At 61.2% G+C, this 14,406-nt stretch overlaps 4 protein-coding genes and 1 long non-coding RNA gene across 5 annotated transcripts; 3 read left to right on the top strand and 2 right to left on the bottom strand.

Moving 5' to 3' along the window:
* Nucleotides 1-1,059: 1,059 nt before the first annotated feature.
* On the top strand, nucleotides 1,060-3,014 carry SNX21 (sorting nexin family member 21). Its single transcript, XM_021547329.2, has 3 exons — nucleotides 1,060-1,334; nucleotides 1,469-1,623; nucleotides 1,925-3,014. The coding sequence occupies exons 1-3, from the start codon at nucleotides 1,064-1,066 to the stop codon at nucleotides 2,594-2,596; spliced, it is 1,098 nt and encodes a 365-aa protein (XP_021403004.1). The 5' UTR covers nucleotides 1,060-1,063; the 3' UTR covers nucleotides 2,597-3,014.
* Nucleotides 3,015-3,380: 366 nt separating this feature from the next.
* ACOT8 (acyl-CoA thioesterase 8) lies at nucleotides 3,381-5,630 on the bottom strand. The gene is made up of 6 exons (XM_021547330.3): nucleotides 5,413-5,630; nucleotides 5,188-5,324; nucleotides 4,767-4,992; nucleotides 4,360-4,517; nucleotides 3,838-4,029; nucleotides 3,381-3,740 (listed from the first exon to the last, which is right to left on the bottom strand). The coding sequence occupies exons 1-6, from the start codon at nucleotides 5,628-5,630 to the stop codon at nucleotides 3,622-3,624; spliced, it is 1,050 nt and encodes a 349-aa protein (XP_021403005.1). The 3' UTR covers nucleotides 3,381-3,621.
* Nucleotides 5,631-5,711: 81 nt separating this feature from the next.
* Nucleotides 5,712-6,410, top strand: LOC110479812 (uncharacterized). Its single transcript, XR_002466992.2, has 2 exons — nucleotides 5,712-5,909; nucleotides 6,154-6,410. It is a non-coding gene; the product is annotated as an uncharacterized LOC110479812 (long non-coding RNA).
* A 94-nt stretch (nucleotides 6,411-6,504) lies between these two features.
* On the top strand, nucleotides 6,505-8,319 carry LOC144247203 (zinc finger SWIM domain-containing protein 1-like). The gene is given in 5 exon segments (XM_077787089.1): nucleotides 6,505-6,585; nucleotides 7,011-7,179; nucleotides 7,182-7,543; nucleotides 7,675-8,173; nucleotides 8,176-8,319. Coding segments are annotated over 5 exon segments (1,200 nt in total). The 3' UTR covers nucleotides 8,265-8,319.
* Nucleotides 8,320-11,469: 3,150 nt separating this feature from the next.
* NEURL2 (neuralized E3 ubiquitin protein ligase 2) lies at nucleotides 11,470-13,844 on the bottom strand. Its single transcript, XM_021547325.3, has 2 exons — nucleotides 13,169-13,844; nucleotides 11,470-11,816 (listed from the first exon to the last, which is right to left on the bottom strand). Exons 1-2 carry the CDS (start codon nucleotides 13,842-13,844, stop codon nucleotides 11,701-11,703), a joined length of 792 nt encoding a protein of 263 aa, XP_021403000.2. The 3' UTR covers nucleotides 11,470-11,700.
* Between the last annotated feature and the right edge of the window lie 562 nt (nucleotides 13,845-14,406).

Raw genomic sequence — 14,406 nt, forward strand, 5'->3', positions numbered from 1 at the left:
CCCACAAGGTCCCAGTGCCAGGGATGACCAGGGGTTTCCTAGCTCCTGGTTTTGCTGGGACCCCCATTCACCAGGTGGGAACTGGGAACAAGTCCAGCCCCTAGTGCATCCCACCCTGCTCAGAGAAGCTCAGGGGTCCCATCTGAGCCTGGGTGAGGTGCAGGGTGCTGGAACAGGACACAGTGAACAAGCGATGGACAGAGTGATGGCAGCAGCTGGGCTGCTTCCTCGATATTTATAGACATTCCCAAGGAAGCAGTGAGGAGTGAGCGGGCAGGCTCTAAAAAAGGCCAGGCAAGTGCTGGAGGTGCAGCTTGGCCATGGGGCCCGTGGCGAGGAGGCCGACTGAGGCCAGGGTGGCAGGTTGCCAAGGTGGCCCAGGGGCATCCCAGTGGGATAAGGAGCCTGAGTCTGGGTAGCAGGATACAAAGATGTTGGTGATCCTGCTTGTAAGGGCACAGCGATGCCAGGGTATTGGGGTATCAAGACCCTGGGACACCACAGCGCCGAGCACTGGAGTGTGGGGGTCCTGTGGCCCCAGGGCAGATATCCGGGGCTCGGCCCGACCAGGACATCCCGGACAGGGGACAGAGGAGCCGAGACGGGGAAGGGCGGGGTCGGTTCCTAGGCAGGGGCTGCGGGCAGAGCCAGGCTGAGCCCTGACCCTGATCCGGGAGTCCCGGGCGGTGCTGCAGGGACCGATCCCGATCCCGGCCGTGCCGGGCAGTGCCGGGAGAGCCGATCCCGATAGTGCCGGACGCTGCCGCAAGCGCCGATCCCGATCCCGGCCGTGCCGGGCGGTGCCGGCTCCGCCGCCCCGATCCGGGTTCCCGGCGGAGGCGGAGCCGCGCAGGGAGGATCCCGGGACGAGCCGTGGCGGAGCGGCCATCGCTCGGCACTGCCCGGCTCGGCTCGGCTCGGCCCGGGGCAGCGCGAACGGGCCGGGGCGGGGGCAGCAGCGGGAGGCTGTCCCGGGGCCGGGCTGTCCCCGCCGGGGGCCGTGCCGCGGTGGGCAGCCCCCGGCCCCGCCGTGCCGCGGTGCCGGGCCGGACCCCCGGCAGCGATGGCCGCCCGCATCCTGCACCGGCTGCGGCACGCGCTGGCGGGCGAGGCCGGCCGGGAGGAGCCGGCGGGCGGCGGCGGCGAGGCCGAGGACTGCCCGGAGAGCTCGGAGCTGGAGGACGACACCGAGGGGCTGTCGACGCGCCTCAGCGGCACCCTGAGCTTTACCAGCCACGAGGACGAGGAGGAAGAGGAGGAGGGGGACGGAGCTAGCGAGGAGCTGGAGGAGCCGCCGCAGGCGCCGGGAGCGGCGGCAGGCACAGAGGACGGAGGCAGGTGCTGGGGCGGTGAGCTGGGGGGACTAGGGTGACTCCAGGGACACTTATGCGATGGTGGCGTCCGGCAGCCCGACAGATGTCAGAGCCCTGTCCCCACGGGGGGCACTGACGCTCCTCTCCCGACACAGAGTGGGTCTCTGCGGCGGAGCGTCCCGGCGGCAGCCTGCTGACCCGGCAGCTGCAGGAGCTGTGGCGGAGGTCGCGGGGCAGCCTGGCACCGCAGCGGCTGCTCTTCGAGGTCACCAGCGCCAGCGTGGTCAGCGAGCGCTCTTCCAAGTACGTGGTGAGTGAGCCCGGCGCGGCTGGGCGGGCAGGGGGTGGGTACGAGTCCTGCTCTCCCCGGGGCAGGGATCCCACGGGGCTGGTGCTTATTTTTTTCTCTTTCTCCGTGCTGCTCGGATGGTGCTGGCGGCTCAGATGAGCCTCAGGTAACTATTGCTGATGGGTGCTGCGGCTGCAGCAGCCCAGTCCACTCCCTTCTGTTTGGGCAAACTCCCCCAGCCCCTTTGTGGCCGCACACCCTGCTGTGCTTGTGCCGGGAGCAACCTGCCCACAGCACTGCCTGACACCTGCCTCCCCCACAGCTCTACACCATCTACCTGATCCGCTCTGGCCAGTTTGACAAGGCCCCTGCCACCATCGCCCGGCGCTACTCGGACTTTGAGCAGCTGAACCGCCGCCTGCGCTGCCGCTTCAGCTGCGACATGGCCAGCGTTGCCTTCCCCAGGAAGAGACTGCGCCGGAACTTCACTGCCGAGACCATTGCCAAGCGGAGCCGAGCCTTCGAACAGTTCCTGTCCCATCTGCACTCCATCGACGAGATCCGCCGCTCTCCCGAGTTCCTCGAGTTCTTCTTCCTGCCGGACCTGCAGGCTGCACAGCGCCTGACCTGCACTGGCATGTACCGCGAGGCCCTGGCCACCTGGGCCAATGCCTACCGGCTGCAGGACCGGCTGGGGGTCTGCAGCTCCGGCCGCTTCCTGCTGACACTGGCCGGGCTGGCCGTCTGCCACCAGGAGCTGGACCAGCTCAGTGAGGCCCATGGCTGCTGCGAGCAGGCGCTGCAGCTGCTGGAGGCCCAGGGCAGCCACCCGCTCCTGGGACCCTTCCTGCAGACCCACGTCCACCTGGCCTGGAAGGTGGGCAAGGACAAGCGGCGCTCGGAGGCCCGGCTGCAGGACCTGCGGGAAGCTGGGCTGCCTCTGCAGCAGCAGCCTTCCCTGAAGGAATGCCTGATCAAGGAACCTCTGGAATGAGCCACCTGTGCTAACAGGGGCGGGAGGGCAAGGGCTGTGGGGGAGCTCACAGGCCTGTGGCAGCTGGCAACAGCGAGGGAAATGCCATGGGTGGCAATGGGGCAGGGGAGCAGCGCTGCAGTCCCACGGGCAGCACCGCCCATGCCTAGAGCTGCCTCCTGAATGCACTTTCTCTGTGGTTAGTCTGTTTAGCGGGGCTGGGGACTCAAGGGGGTCCACCACCCACATTGGTGCTGCCAGAAGCTGCTCCCCCTCTGCAGGGGATCCTGGAGTGGCTGAGACCTTAGCTGGGACATACTGGCACCTTGCAAGGGAATGGGAAAACTTCTGGCAGGGTCCAGGGCTCTTGCTGGGAACTTCCCATCGAACTTACACAATAGAAAGGACTTTATTAAATAAAGTCTTGGCAGGAAGAAGAGCACGGCGCCTGCTGAGTCTGTTTAGCCTTACTACCCCAGGGCATCATCAGTGGGAGGCCTCAAACCTCCATACAGAGGTGGGAGCTGCCTCATCCCCTTCTCCCAGCTCCCAACTGGGCCCAAGCCCAAGCCCAGTCCTGGGGAGGAGCCCAAGGACAAGCAGAAGTAGCGACTGAGGAGCCAGGGCAGTACAAGCAGTGCAGAAGTGAGAAGAGGAAACAACGTGTGCCAAAGTAGCACCTTCCCCTCCTGTGACCCAGCCTGGCACAGGGGAAGAGCTGATCCATTGTGCTCCTGGCACTGCCTGCCCTTGTGCAAGCCCAGTCACAGGTCCAAGGGGACAAACTCCAGGGACAGAGTCCAGCTCTTCACCCAATGGCTTTATTTTAAGGTGGATGAAGGATAGCTGATGGCAGTGTGAGCTTACATGCTGTGCAGCTAGCAGCTGGTTGCAGCGATGCTCTGTTGGTCACAGTCTGTCGCAGACATCTCTGGCACTGGAACTTCCTGCAGTGCTTGGTCCCACCTGGTCTCCTTCCTGTCCAGGTTGTGTCTTGATCTCAGGGTCCCTCCCTCGGCATGCTTGAGTCTATAGCGTCTCCTCAGCTAGAGCTTGCTCTGGTTTGGTGACTGTTCCACCCTGATGACACCTTCCTGTGCACAGGTGACAGCCAGGACCCCATCCCTGCGCCACAGCCGTCCCTGCACCAAGCCCCGGCACCCACCTGCAGAGAGAGACTGTCAGACTGCAGCCCACTGCCCCAGGACAGGCAGGGCTGGCCTTGGCCATGAGGGTCTCCCAAAAATGCACTAAGGACTTACCAGCCCAGGGGCTCTCACACTCGTACAGCATCCAGTGGTCAGCTCTGAAGGGCGCGTGGAACCACATGGAATGGTCAAGGGACACCATGAACTTGACGCGGTACTGCCGGTGCGGGAGCAGGGCCGTGCCCAGGAAGGCGTAGTCAGAGATGTAGGCAGCCACGCAGCAGTGCACCTTCATGTCAGTCTCCCCTGCAGAGCAACCAGTGCTGCCCATCCCGCTGGGGCCTGTGGGACGTGTCTGGAGTGCAGAGCCCCAGGGGCTCCGCTCCCCTGGAGCCAGCTGCCAAGCACATCTGAGATCCCTCCAGACTTATTCCCTTTGCCATGCCATGCCCCAGCATGGTTCACAGCATCATTTCTGCACCCACACCTGTATTACAGCCTTGAAGTGTCCAGGCTAGGGCACAGGAAGCCCCCTAATCACAGCCCTCCCAGCCCATTCTGTTGCAAGAGTGCTCCACAGGTGAGCTGGTGCTTAAGCCCTTGGATTGGGAGGTACCTGAACCCAGCAGGACCCACCTATGTAGCCTCGGGCTCGCACCCAGAAGAGCTGCTTCGGCTCCTGTGGCTCTGAGCTGAATATATCTGGTGGGTTCACAGGTTTAATGTCAATCGGCACATCTTGAGCTTGGATCTTGGTGAGACGTTTCCTGTATCCCTCGGCCACATTAGGATTCCTGCAGCCCAGCACAGAGAAGCGAGGTTAACGCCAGACTTGTGGGTTGGAACACATCTTACTGGCAGCAGTTCCAACCCAGTGATCCAGAGGCACACAGAAAGACAAGAGTTGCACAGCTCCTGTTTGTCCTGCTCCTCTCTTCCCCTCCCAGGCATATTTGAGAATTTCTCACATAGTCCTCTCCCACACCTCCCTATGCCCCAGGCAGCAAGGTGCATGCCCAGCATGTCCTTTCCAGCCCACTCACTGCAGGAACTTCTGGATGAGCTCCTCCTGTGTCAGCAGCTCCTCGGGGGGTGGCACGGTGGGCATGGTGAACTGGTGCTGCACTGGGCTTCCCTGGGAGAGCTGGAAGGAGGCCTGGCAGGTGAAGATCGGCTTTCCATGCTGGATGGCCTTTACAGAGCGCACAGAGAAACTCTTCCCCGTGCGGGTCCGCTCCACCTCGTACAGCACCGGCACCTTGGGGTCCCCTGGGACAGGACAGGGACGTTCTGCCGCCGGGCCACGGCGCTCCACCGAAACCGCCCTGCAGAGGCGGGGCCCGGCAGCGCCCGCTCTGCCGGCACCGGCGTGACGGCGCCTCCTCGCTGCTCAGTGAGAACTCCCCCAGCGTCCCAACCCTCCCGGTCCCTGCACCGCGCCGGTTCCCGGTTCCCCGGGCGCACCTGTCCGCACGAAGTAGCAGTGGAGCGAGTGCACCTGCTCGTCGCGGCTCACGGCGTGCGCTGCCGCCACCAGCGCCTGCCCCACGATCTGCCCGCCGAAGAGGTGCTGCGTGGCGGGCACCCAGTGGTGCTGGCCCCTGCGGGGAGAAGGCGGCCACGGTGAGGGCGGCGGCGGCGGCGGAGGAGGAGGCGGCCCGGTCGCGCTGCCCCGGCGTCCACCCGCACCTGAAGAGGTCGACCTCCAGCCGCTCCAGGTTCAGCACGCTGGTGATCAGCACGCTGCGCAGGTCCCCGGGCGGCGGCGGCCCGGATCCCGGCCCCGCTGCGGCCCCACCGGCATCGCCCGGGGTCCCCATCGCCCCCGCGAACCGGGACCGGCACCGCCGCCCGAGCAGCGCGGCGGACCAGGAAGCACCGCCCAGCCGCGGGGCACAGGCCGCCATGTGATTGGGCAGTAGAGCTGTCAGTCACCCCTGTCTTGTGGGCTGGTTGGTTCGCCTCCTGTCAATCGGGAGAAGACGGCGTTGATTGGTCGAGGTCACGGTGCGGGCGGTGCCCGGCTGGTTTAACGGGGATGGCGGGGTGCGTTTGGGCGGCCGAGCGGAGGGGTCCGGGCGGCCCCCGCAGTCTCGCCTACAGGGGCTGCCTCTGCGAGCTGCGAGCGGCGTCCTGGGGCGCAGCCACAACCGGCAGCACGGCACCGCTGTCCGCCAGGACATCAGGTAAGGCCCGCCCGCCGCGTCCGTCTGGAGCTCGCAGTGGCATGGCCGTGGCCCGGGGTCCCCCGGTGTAGCACAGCCCGGCCCCGTGGAGCCGCCGCTTGGCTCCAGCCCAGCGCTGCCCCGGGGCACAGGCCCTGTCCCGTACCTGGCTGTGGTAACCGGGCTGATCTCGGTAGTGTGATGCCCCGGTACCAGCTGTGCCACACACTTGCTGTGTTCACCGTATAGCTCCTGCCTTTTCCAGCTCAAGACTTCAAGCATCAGCATCTGCAGCATTCCTGCTGTCCTCACCTGACTGCAGTGGAAAGGTGATACCAGGTTTCTCTCAGGGAGCACTTCATTCCATGGCCTTCGCTTCTCCAAGCGGGTGCAGTGACACTGTTTCCTTTCTATCTTAGCTGGTGGAGGTGCTTTTGTGCACAAAGGCCACAAGGTCACTCACTAGTTATGCAACTGCTCCCTTTGCCCTTTTAAAATATAACTTGCCTTCTTAAAATACAATTGAACCTCCTTCCTTGAAGCTTTTCTTGTCATGTTCTAGCCTGCTCCTCCACAGCTGCAGAACCGTGTGGTTTAGGGATAAAGACATAAACACATGGGTATCAGCTTCCACACCAAAGCAATGAAGTGCTTCTTCAAACAGATGCTGAGAGTCTTCTCCTACACTGGGCGCCAGGCAAGGGAGGACAACTCCTGTACGCCTTCCTTGTGGAGAGCAAGGAGCGAGAGGGGAGAGCGGTGCCCTTGTTGCTGAAGAGAGACATGAGAGAGAGCCCAGCCGCTGAGCCTGGAGCTGCTGCAGAGCGATGGGAGCAGCTGGGGGAGGCAGCCAGGCGGGGCCGGTGCCCGCACGCCGCTCTGGGTAGCAGCCACTGCGAGGGGCGCTCCCGGTGTCCCGGCCCGGTGCGATGCACAGCGGCCGCTGCGAGGGGCGCTCCCGGTGTCCCGGCCCGGTGCGAGGGGCGCTCCCGGTGTCCCGGCCCGGTGCGATGCACAGCGGCCGCTCCGGGCGGCGCCCGAGCGCTCCGGTGCCGCCGCGATTGGCGCGGGCGGGGGAGGCGGAGGGGAGCGCGGCAGGGACCGGGATGTCCCCGCCGGTAGCGGCAGCCCAAGCCGCTCAGCGGCCGCGGTGCAGCTCTCCGCCACCGCACCGAGGGGCTGGCCGTGATCGCCGCCAGGAAAGCCACGGGTGCGGGCTCTGAGAGCCACCGGCAGCCGCTGCTCGCCGTCCCGAGAGACCCCATCACGCCGGATTTGCTGCCTCAGCTCCACCTCGCTGGCTGCTCGACGATGGGGTCTGGGCCACGTACATAGGGCAGCTAGGGAAAGAGCAGAGACTTTTCATGGAGCTGGAGATTGTCATCCATGGGCTAAGTCAAATTTTCAGTGCTGGGCTTTCTCTGGAGAGCTGCATCACCACCTTGACCCAGCATTACAAAGAGTGTGTTTCTAAGATCCCTCCTGATACCATGACACACTCTGCTTCCCATCCTGATCACTGTGTTGCTCAGGCAGCTCCCCCAAGTCTGCCTATTTCAGATGTGCCTCTTGCCCCTCTGGTGTGCCAGGGTGACACAGAGCTCTGGCCAGGCTTCCCCCACTGTGGCAGCAGCTCAGCAGAAGCAGTGGCCCCTGTCAGCCTCTCTTGTGGCTGTTGAGAATCGTGTGATCTCCAGAGTCTATCAGCTCCCTGAGGCCCTTCAGTGTCAACTGAAACACCTCGTGCTCTTCTCTAGAGTGAGCCAGTAAGCTCATTTCCTGTTAGATCCTGTATCCTGTGGCAAAACTGGAGGCCACAGAAACCTCAGAGGATGACAGTGAAGATTTGATTACCCAGAGGACTGAAGATAGTGTCAGGCAGTCTTTGAGTGGCATTTGCACAGAGGCTGCTGCCAGTGTGCCTCAGGCAGTGGTTTGGAAGTCCAGGCAGCTGGTTTGCACCAGGTAGGACAGGCTCAGTGTACAGATCCAGGGGGATGCCCACCCCGTGGACATCTTCCAGGAAGGCTCAAGTAGCTACACTTGCCACTTCAACCTGGCCTTCTGGCTGCCCTACTGGCACATCTTGGCTGTGCTGAATTTAAACAGGAAGCTCTTGCAGAGGGAAATGCTCAATAGACCATGGGAGAGGGTGGGTCTCACCCACCAGGCTAGGTGAGACAGTGCTGATGGCCTCCTGGAGGAACTAAAGAGCTCCTGGAACAAGTCTTTGGATAAAGCCCTGGTGGTGTCCTTCCTCACAGCAGAGATCAGCCAGCTGCCTGCCTCAGTAGTAAGGACTTGGAGCACAGGACTCTGTGGGAGGTGGCTGACAGCTGGGTCAGGCCCTATGGTGAGGTGAAGCTCCAGCACTGAGTGGGAGCTGAGCTGGGTGCTTCCACTGTGTCCTGTCTTGCACCTTCATTCCCCTCAGCCTGTCATTTCCTCAGCGTGGAAGGGGCAGTTTGGGTCCTTGATCTGCTGAGTGAGCGTCACTTCTTGCATGGGGCAGCAGAGGAACTGGATTGGGAGATCCTGATCCTGCAGCGAGGGTAACAGTCACTGACCTGGCTAACAGCTGTGGCCAGGAGCCAGCTCTGGATGGTGCAATGTGGGAGGTGCTGGTATCCTAGAATCTGCTGAGTTGGAAGGGACCCATTGGGATCGTGTCCAACTCCCAGTCCTGTGCAGGACACCACAAAAATCCCACCATGTGCCTGAGAGCATTGTCCAGACACTTCCTGAACTCAGACAGGCTTGATGCCATGACCACTGCCCATTGTCCACTGCCTGTTCCAGTGCTCAACCACCCTTTAGGTGAAAAACCTTTTTCTGATATCCTGCCTCAATCTCTCCTGACTCAGCTTTATACTATTTCCTCGAGTTCTGTCATAGGTCATGAGAGGGAAGAGATCAGTACCTGTTCCTCTGCTTCCTCTCATGAGGGTTCTGAAGATCACAACGAGGTCTTCCTGCAGTTTCCTCTTCACCAGGCTGAATAGACCAAGTTACCTCTACTGTTTCTCAAAAGCCTTCCTTCCAGTCCCATCACCATTCCCATGGCATCTTTTGAATGTTCTCTTTTTTATATTGTTGTGCCAAAACTGCCCCCAGGATTTGAAGTGAGGCTGCACCAGTGCAGAGCAGGGCAGGACAACCCCCTCCCTTGCTGGCAATGCTGTTTCTGATGCCCCCAGGACAGGGTTGGCACTCCTGGCTGCCAGGACACTGCTGATCATATTCAATTTGCCATCAACCAGGACCCCCAGTGCTGGTCTTCAGCTTCTTGTTCCCCTGTCTGTATATACCACCAGGATTGCCCTGTACAAGGTGTAGAATCTGTCACTTGCTCTTGTTAAACTTCATACTTTTGGTGATTACCCATCTCCAATTTGTCAAGGTCTCTCAGCAAGACCTCTCTGCTCTCAGTGGAGTTGACAACTCCTCCCAGTTTAGTGTTGTTAGCACTTTAAATTAGTATATTACTTAGTATTCCTTCAAATTCTGAGTCCAAGTTGTTAATGAAGATGTTGAAAAGAATTGGGCCAAGGATGGAGCCCTACAGAGCCTCTCTAGTGGCTGGACACCAGCCTGATGTCACCCCATTCACTATAACTCTGTGCCAAACCTGTGAGCCAGCTGCTCACCCACTGTGTAACAGGCTTATTCAGCTGCTAGCTGGACACTTTGTCCAAAAGAATACTGGGACAGACATTATCAAAACTGCACTGAAGCCCAAAAACATTGCAGATACTGGCTTTCCTTGGTCACTTAGGTGGGTTACCCTGTTGTAGAAGGAAATCATGTTCAACAAGCAGGACTTTCCCCTCACTAAGCCATGCTGGCTGTCACCAGTGACTGTGTTCTCCAGGTATTTTTCAGTACCTGCCAGAATGATCTTTCCCATGATTTTACTGGGCACTGAAGTGAGACTGACAGGCCTGTAGTTTCCAGGGTTCTCCTTCATGCCCTTTGAAATCGGGACATCATTCCCCAGCTTCCAGTTATGTGGGACCTCTCCAGATTCCCAAAACTGCTCAAAAATCATCAAGAGTCTTCGTGATGACATCAGCCAGTTGCTTGTGGTTTCTCAAATTAATCCCATAAGGGCCAATAGATTTGTAGGGATCTAGGTACAATAACACATGACAAAACTATTTCATCTGTGGCCAGCACCCGCAGGACCTTGCAGCATCCAGCTGTGAGGTGTTGTGCAATGGAGCCAATAAATCACCCTCGTGTTATTTGGGAGCTGAGTCTGTCCCTGTGCCAGCTGCAGACACCCCTCCCCGGCCAGGGAACAGGGCATGGGGAATGGGCAGGGCCTTGGGCAGTGCTCCTCAGTCCTCCTGTCTCACCGTGCTGCCTCAGGTGGCAGCTCCTGAATCCCTGCAATCCCACTGTGCTGCGGCCCATTAGAGAGCAGGGCTGTTGTTTGTCCGGTTGCAGCAGCTGCTCTCAATTCCTCAAGAAAGAGGAACCCTCCCTCATGTGCGGGGGTCACTGCCGGGCAGATAACACTGCAGGGAGGTGGGGAGCAAAGGCTTCGTGCAAGGGTGGGGAAGGGAAAACAGCCTGGAGAGTAAACGAAACGCCCTCGTCTGTGGGCGCTGCTCTGGAGTGGGTGAGCTCCCCAGCCCCATCGCAGCCAGATGAGCTCCAGCCCCAGCAGCTCCCAGCCTGTTGTTGGGACACAGCAGGGAACATCACAGACCTCGCTCCATTGCTGTAGTTTGGTCACTGTCCATGTTTTGCCCATTTAGCAGTTCCTTCATTAACACTTTGGTGTTGATGGAGCTGGCTGTGGTTGTGGGCTGGGGATTTCCTTTGAGCACGAGTTTTGTAACATGATCTGATACTATCGAGCCTCCGACTAAATATAGCATCGTGTTTCTCGAAAACACCTTTTTGTAAGCTTTGAGCTGCTTGTTTCCTCTTCAATTGTACTTTGCCAGCCTCTTTGCTGTCTTTCTGGCTCCAGTGGGAACCCCTCTGATTTTAGGAGACCTCTCCCCTCCAGCCTGTTCCTCTGCACAGCTGCCACCCTGCCTCCCCTCCAGCCTGGCATAGGCACTGCAGGATGCCGGCTGCCATCCCCATCTGCCACGAGCTGAAAGGTCTGGCTGAGGGCACAAAGCCGAGGGCATGAAGCTCCAAGTCAGGATGGCTGTGCCCTGCACCAGGTCACTGTGACTGGCTCTGTGGCCACAGACACGTGCCCAAGCAAGGGCTGCTGTCAGCATTGGTGTTTGGGTGCTCCAGGATCTGACTCGTCTCCCTCCAAGCTGAACACACAGGAAATACCTCTTTCTCTGGGTAAACATCTTTCCCAAGAGTGAAACTGCCAGGATGAGCGTCCGGCTGTAATTTACCTCCACGTGAGTGCTGTGCTGTGCCCTCCCACACTCCACCCACTCTGATCCACCCACACAGTTCCAGCATAATTCCAGGGCTGGGAACATGTCCTGAGCCCCATAGGGCTGTGGCCTGTGCTCCCTTCCTCACTGGTGGGGGAACTGCTCCCACAAGGAGCTGCTGAAGCACAGGGGTGTCCCAGCCCCCCAAGCCTCCTTTGACAGAGTCTTGTCTGGAAGCACTTTATTGCAATCTGTGACCCACATCAATCCCCCTGCTCATGCTCTGGGAATGCCACACCATCTGTGTGGGGAAATCCCAACCCCGCTTTGCTCTGCTTTTATGTCAGCCCTTCAGCAGCACATGCTGGGCTGAGTGGGCAGGGAGGGGCACGGAGCCTGCGGGGCAGCTGGGGGGCTGCTGATGTGGGGGGCAGCCCAGCAGCACCCTCGGTACCTCACTCGTGTTGGCAGAAGCTCTTGAGCAGCGGGGGCAAGCGCAGGCCATCGATGGCCAGGCGGTGCACGACGTGTTTCTGGATAACCAGCCGGCACAGCGTCTGCAGGGAAGGAACTGCAAGAGAACAGAGAGGGTACCTGAGCCGGGCAAGTCGGCAGTGAGGCTGAGCACAGCGGGGTGGAGGAGCTGGCAGAGGCACTGTGGTTAAAGGCAGTAGTGGGTGAGTTTGTTCTGTGGCATCATCCTGCCCTGGGCTTAAACTGGCTGTGCTGGGGCTGGTGCAAGGCTGCTCCAGCAGGGCTGGAAGCTCAAGGGCCCCAGGCAGCAAAGCTCTTCCCGTTATTAGGAGGAAGGTTGAGAGACAGTTATGTGCCCAAGCTGTGTGTGACCGTGCCTGCTTTGCATTTCTTTCTCTGGTGGCTGTCAAGCAACTCTCCAGGGTCTCACATACCCATGCTGTGCTTTTTTTCCATCCCACTCCCTTGGTCTGCCTGCACTGGCCCCAGAGCCAGGCTGCTGGGTGAGTGTCTGCAGGCTGGGGCTGCACTGTCTGCAGAGACAGTGCCCACCATACTTTTGGGGCAGACCACCATGAGAACCATCCCCTTGGGCACTTCCACAGAATCTGCCTGGTTCCTGCTCCTGTGATACAACTTCCCAGAGCCATGGGTGGCCCAGCAGCATGGGTGCTGTCTGCTGTAGCCACTACTCTGCAGCTGTTACATCAGGGAGAATACCAGGTTCCAGCCTTGGCACAGAAGCAGCTGCTCTTAACACCGGCATGAGAAGCAGTACCTCCCAGTGCTGGTGGCAGGCAGTACTCTGGCTCTAGCTCTTCTGCCTCTGTCTCACCTGATCCATCTCCTCATTTTTCCAGTGTGCTGCTAATCAGCACTTATTAGCCTGGTCCCTCCCAGCAAGGCAAAGGACACGGGATAATGCCCAGGCCTCGATGGCATCGCAGGGTGTCTGCCCAGGGAACACCGTGTCCGGGGCACGTGGCAGCTGCGTGGGCGCTGTGTGCTGAGCCGTGGTGGATGTAGGTGGATGTTTTGATGCCAGGGCAGGATCTTAGCTGGCTCTGACTGCCACGTGCTCTAGGCAAGGCTGGGCACAGCGAGGCCTCCCAGCTGTGAGACAGCCCCAAACACCCGACCCTATCACGGCTTGGGAAGGGTGGCCAGGGGGGTCTGCCTGACTGCTGCTGCTGCTGGGGGTCTCTCCCCTGGCCCCAGCACAGCGCCCATGGCAGAGCTTTCATCAGACACTGCCCAGCAGCGGTACTGCGGATCTCACCTGTGCTCCACAAGGGCCAGAGGCTTTCTTGCGCCCTCTTACCCCATGTCCCTCTGCCCAGTGGCACGCACCAACCTTCCCTCTGTTGGCGACTATGGCATGACCCCAGCAGAGCTCCCCCACTCCTGGCCCACGCAGCACGTGCCGCAGGGAAGGGCACAGGTACCTACAGCCATAATCCACCGGGATCACCCGGACACTCTTGGTGGAAGCAAAGACGTCAATGACGGCGTAGAGCGGGCGGGTGGTGGGCAGGCCCCTGGCGCTCGGCCCCATGTCCTCGCCGTTGATGACGATGTGCATGTCGGCGGTGCCATCGGGCTGTGGGGCGTACAGCACCCCGATGCGGCTGCGCCGGGCAGTCGCGGGCAGCACGTTCATCTTGTACAGGTCATCCAGGATGTGGCTGTAGCGGCCGGGCCGGCTGCGCCCCACCAGCGTGTCACGGGGGATCCGCACCCGCTCGATCAGCAGGAAGGGCTCCCAGGGCCGCCCCCGCGCCTGCACCTCCTCCCCCTCCACCACCACACGGTTGTGGTTCCGGGTGATGGCAAACACCCAGGTGTCCCCCAGGTTCACCAGGTCCGGCAGCGAGTACTCGGGCACTACCTCCAGGCTCTGGGGATCGTGGGCTGTCAGTCCCACACGCAAGTGCCCGCACCAGCCCAGCTCCTTCTCCTCAATCTCCACCAGGAAGATCTGCCCGGGTGCCAGAGGCTCCTGGCTGAAGCAGAGCCCGTTGGCGAAGCTCTCCACCCGTGTGGCTTGCGTGTGTGAGGCATCCAGGCGGATGTTGGCGCCGTGGATGTGGTGGAAGCGTGCAGCAAGCCTGCACCGGGCAGCCATTGCTGCCGGAGCTATTTTTAACTGTCCCTGTCACAGCTGCTGTGAGGTGGTGACAGCCCGGCTGGGAGGGACAACCAGAGGGCTCCAGGGGGGTCCTAGTTCTATGGGGGAGGTTGGGGGGCCCTGTGGCTGCTGGGCACACCCGGGCCCAAACCAGACCCACAGACATTCCACACTGGACTGTCTAGCGCTGCCACCTGGGGTGCCTGGATGTGCCCATGCTGTCCAGCAGCAGCAGGCAGTGCCCGCTGGTGCCCAGTGGTACCAGCTATAGCCAGCAGCGGCCAGTGGCCATCACACGGTGCTGACTGGCAGGGCCTGGCGATGCCCGGCTTTACCCAGCGCTGCTGGGTGGCACCCAGCTGTGGTGCCCACCGGAGCACCGCACGCCCGGCTGCCCCCATTTGGGTGCGGGGTCTCTGTCGTTGCCCCCCCCGGCGGTGTCCCGGTCCCGGTCCCGGGGCCGCTCCCACGTGCGCGGGCGGGGCCGGGGGCGGGGCCGGCCGCCCCCGGGGCGCTGATTGGCCGCCGCCGGGCCCCGCCCCGCTCACGTGAGCACCGC

This window comes from Lonchura striata, chromosome 17 (assembly GCF_046129695.1).
Source record: "Lonchura striata isolate bLonStr1 chromosome 17, bLonStr1.mat, whole genome shotgun sequence".
NCBI classification, from domain to species: Eukaryota; Metazoa; Chordata; class Aves; order Passeriformes; family Estrildidae; genus Lonchura; species Lonchura striata.

Bases quoted from the DNA above. Each gene is read 5' to 3' on its own strand.
- SNX21 (XM_021547329.2), top strand. From the start codon at position 1,064: ATGGCCGCCCGCATCCTGCACCGGCTGCGGCACGCGCTGGCGGGCGAG. The intron at 1,335-1,468 runs GCAGGTGCTGGG...CTCCCGACACAG, and splicing joins GGCAGGCACAGAGGACGGAG to AGTGGGTCTCTGCGGCGGAG. The intron at 1,624-1,924 runs GTGAGTGAGCCC...CCTCCCCCACAG, and splicing joins AGCGCTCTTCCAAGTACGTG to CTCTACACCATCTACCTGAT.
- ACOT8 (XM_021547330.3), bottom strand. From the start codon at position 5,630: ATGGCGGCCTGTGCCCCGCGGCTGGGCGGTGCTTCCTGGTCCGCCGCG. The intron at 4,030-4,359 runs GTGGGTCCTGCT...GTTGCTCTGCAG, and splicing joins GCGAGCCCGAGGCTACATAG to GGGAGACTGACATGAAGGTG. The intron at 3,741-3,837 runs GTAAGTCCTTAG...CTCTCTCTGCAG, and splicing joins GTGTGAGAGCCCCTGGGCTG to GTGGGTGCCGGGGCTTGGTG.
- NEURL2 (XM_021547325.3), bottom strand. From the start codon at position 13,844: ATGGCTGCCCGGTGCAGGCTTGCTGCACGCTTCCACCACATCCACGGC. The intron at 11,817-13,168 runs GTAGGTACCTGT...GTTCTCTTGCAG, and splicing joins GATCCCGGTGGATTATGGCT to TTCCTTCCCTGCAGACGCTG.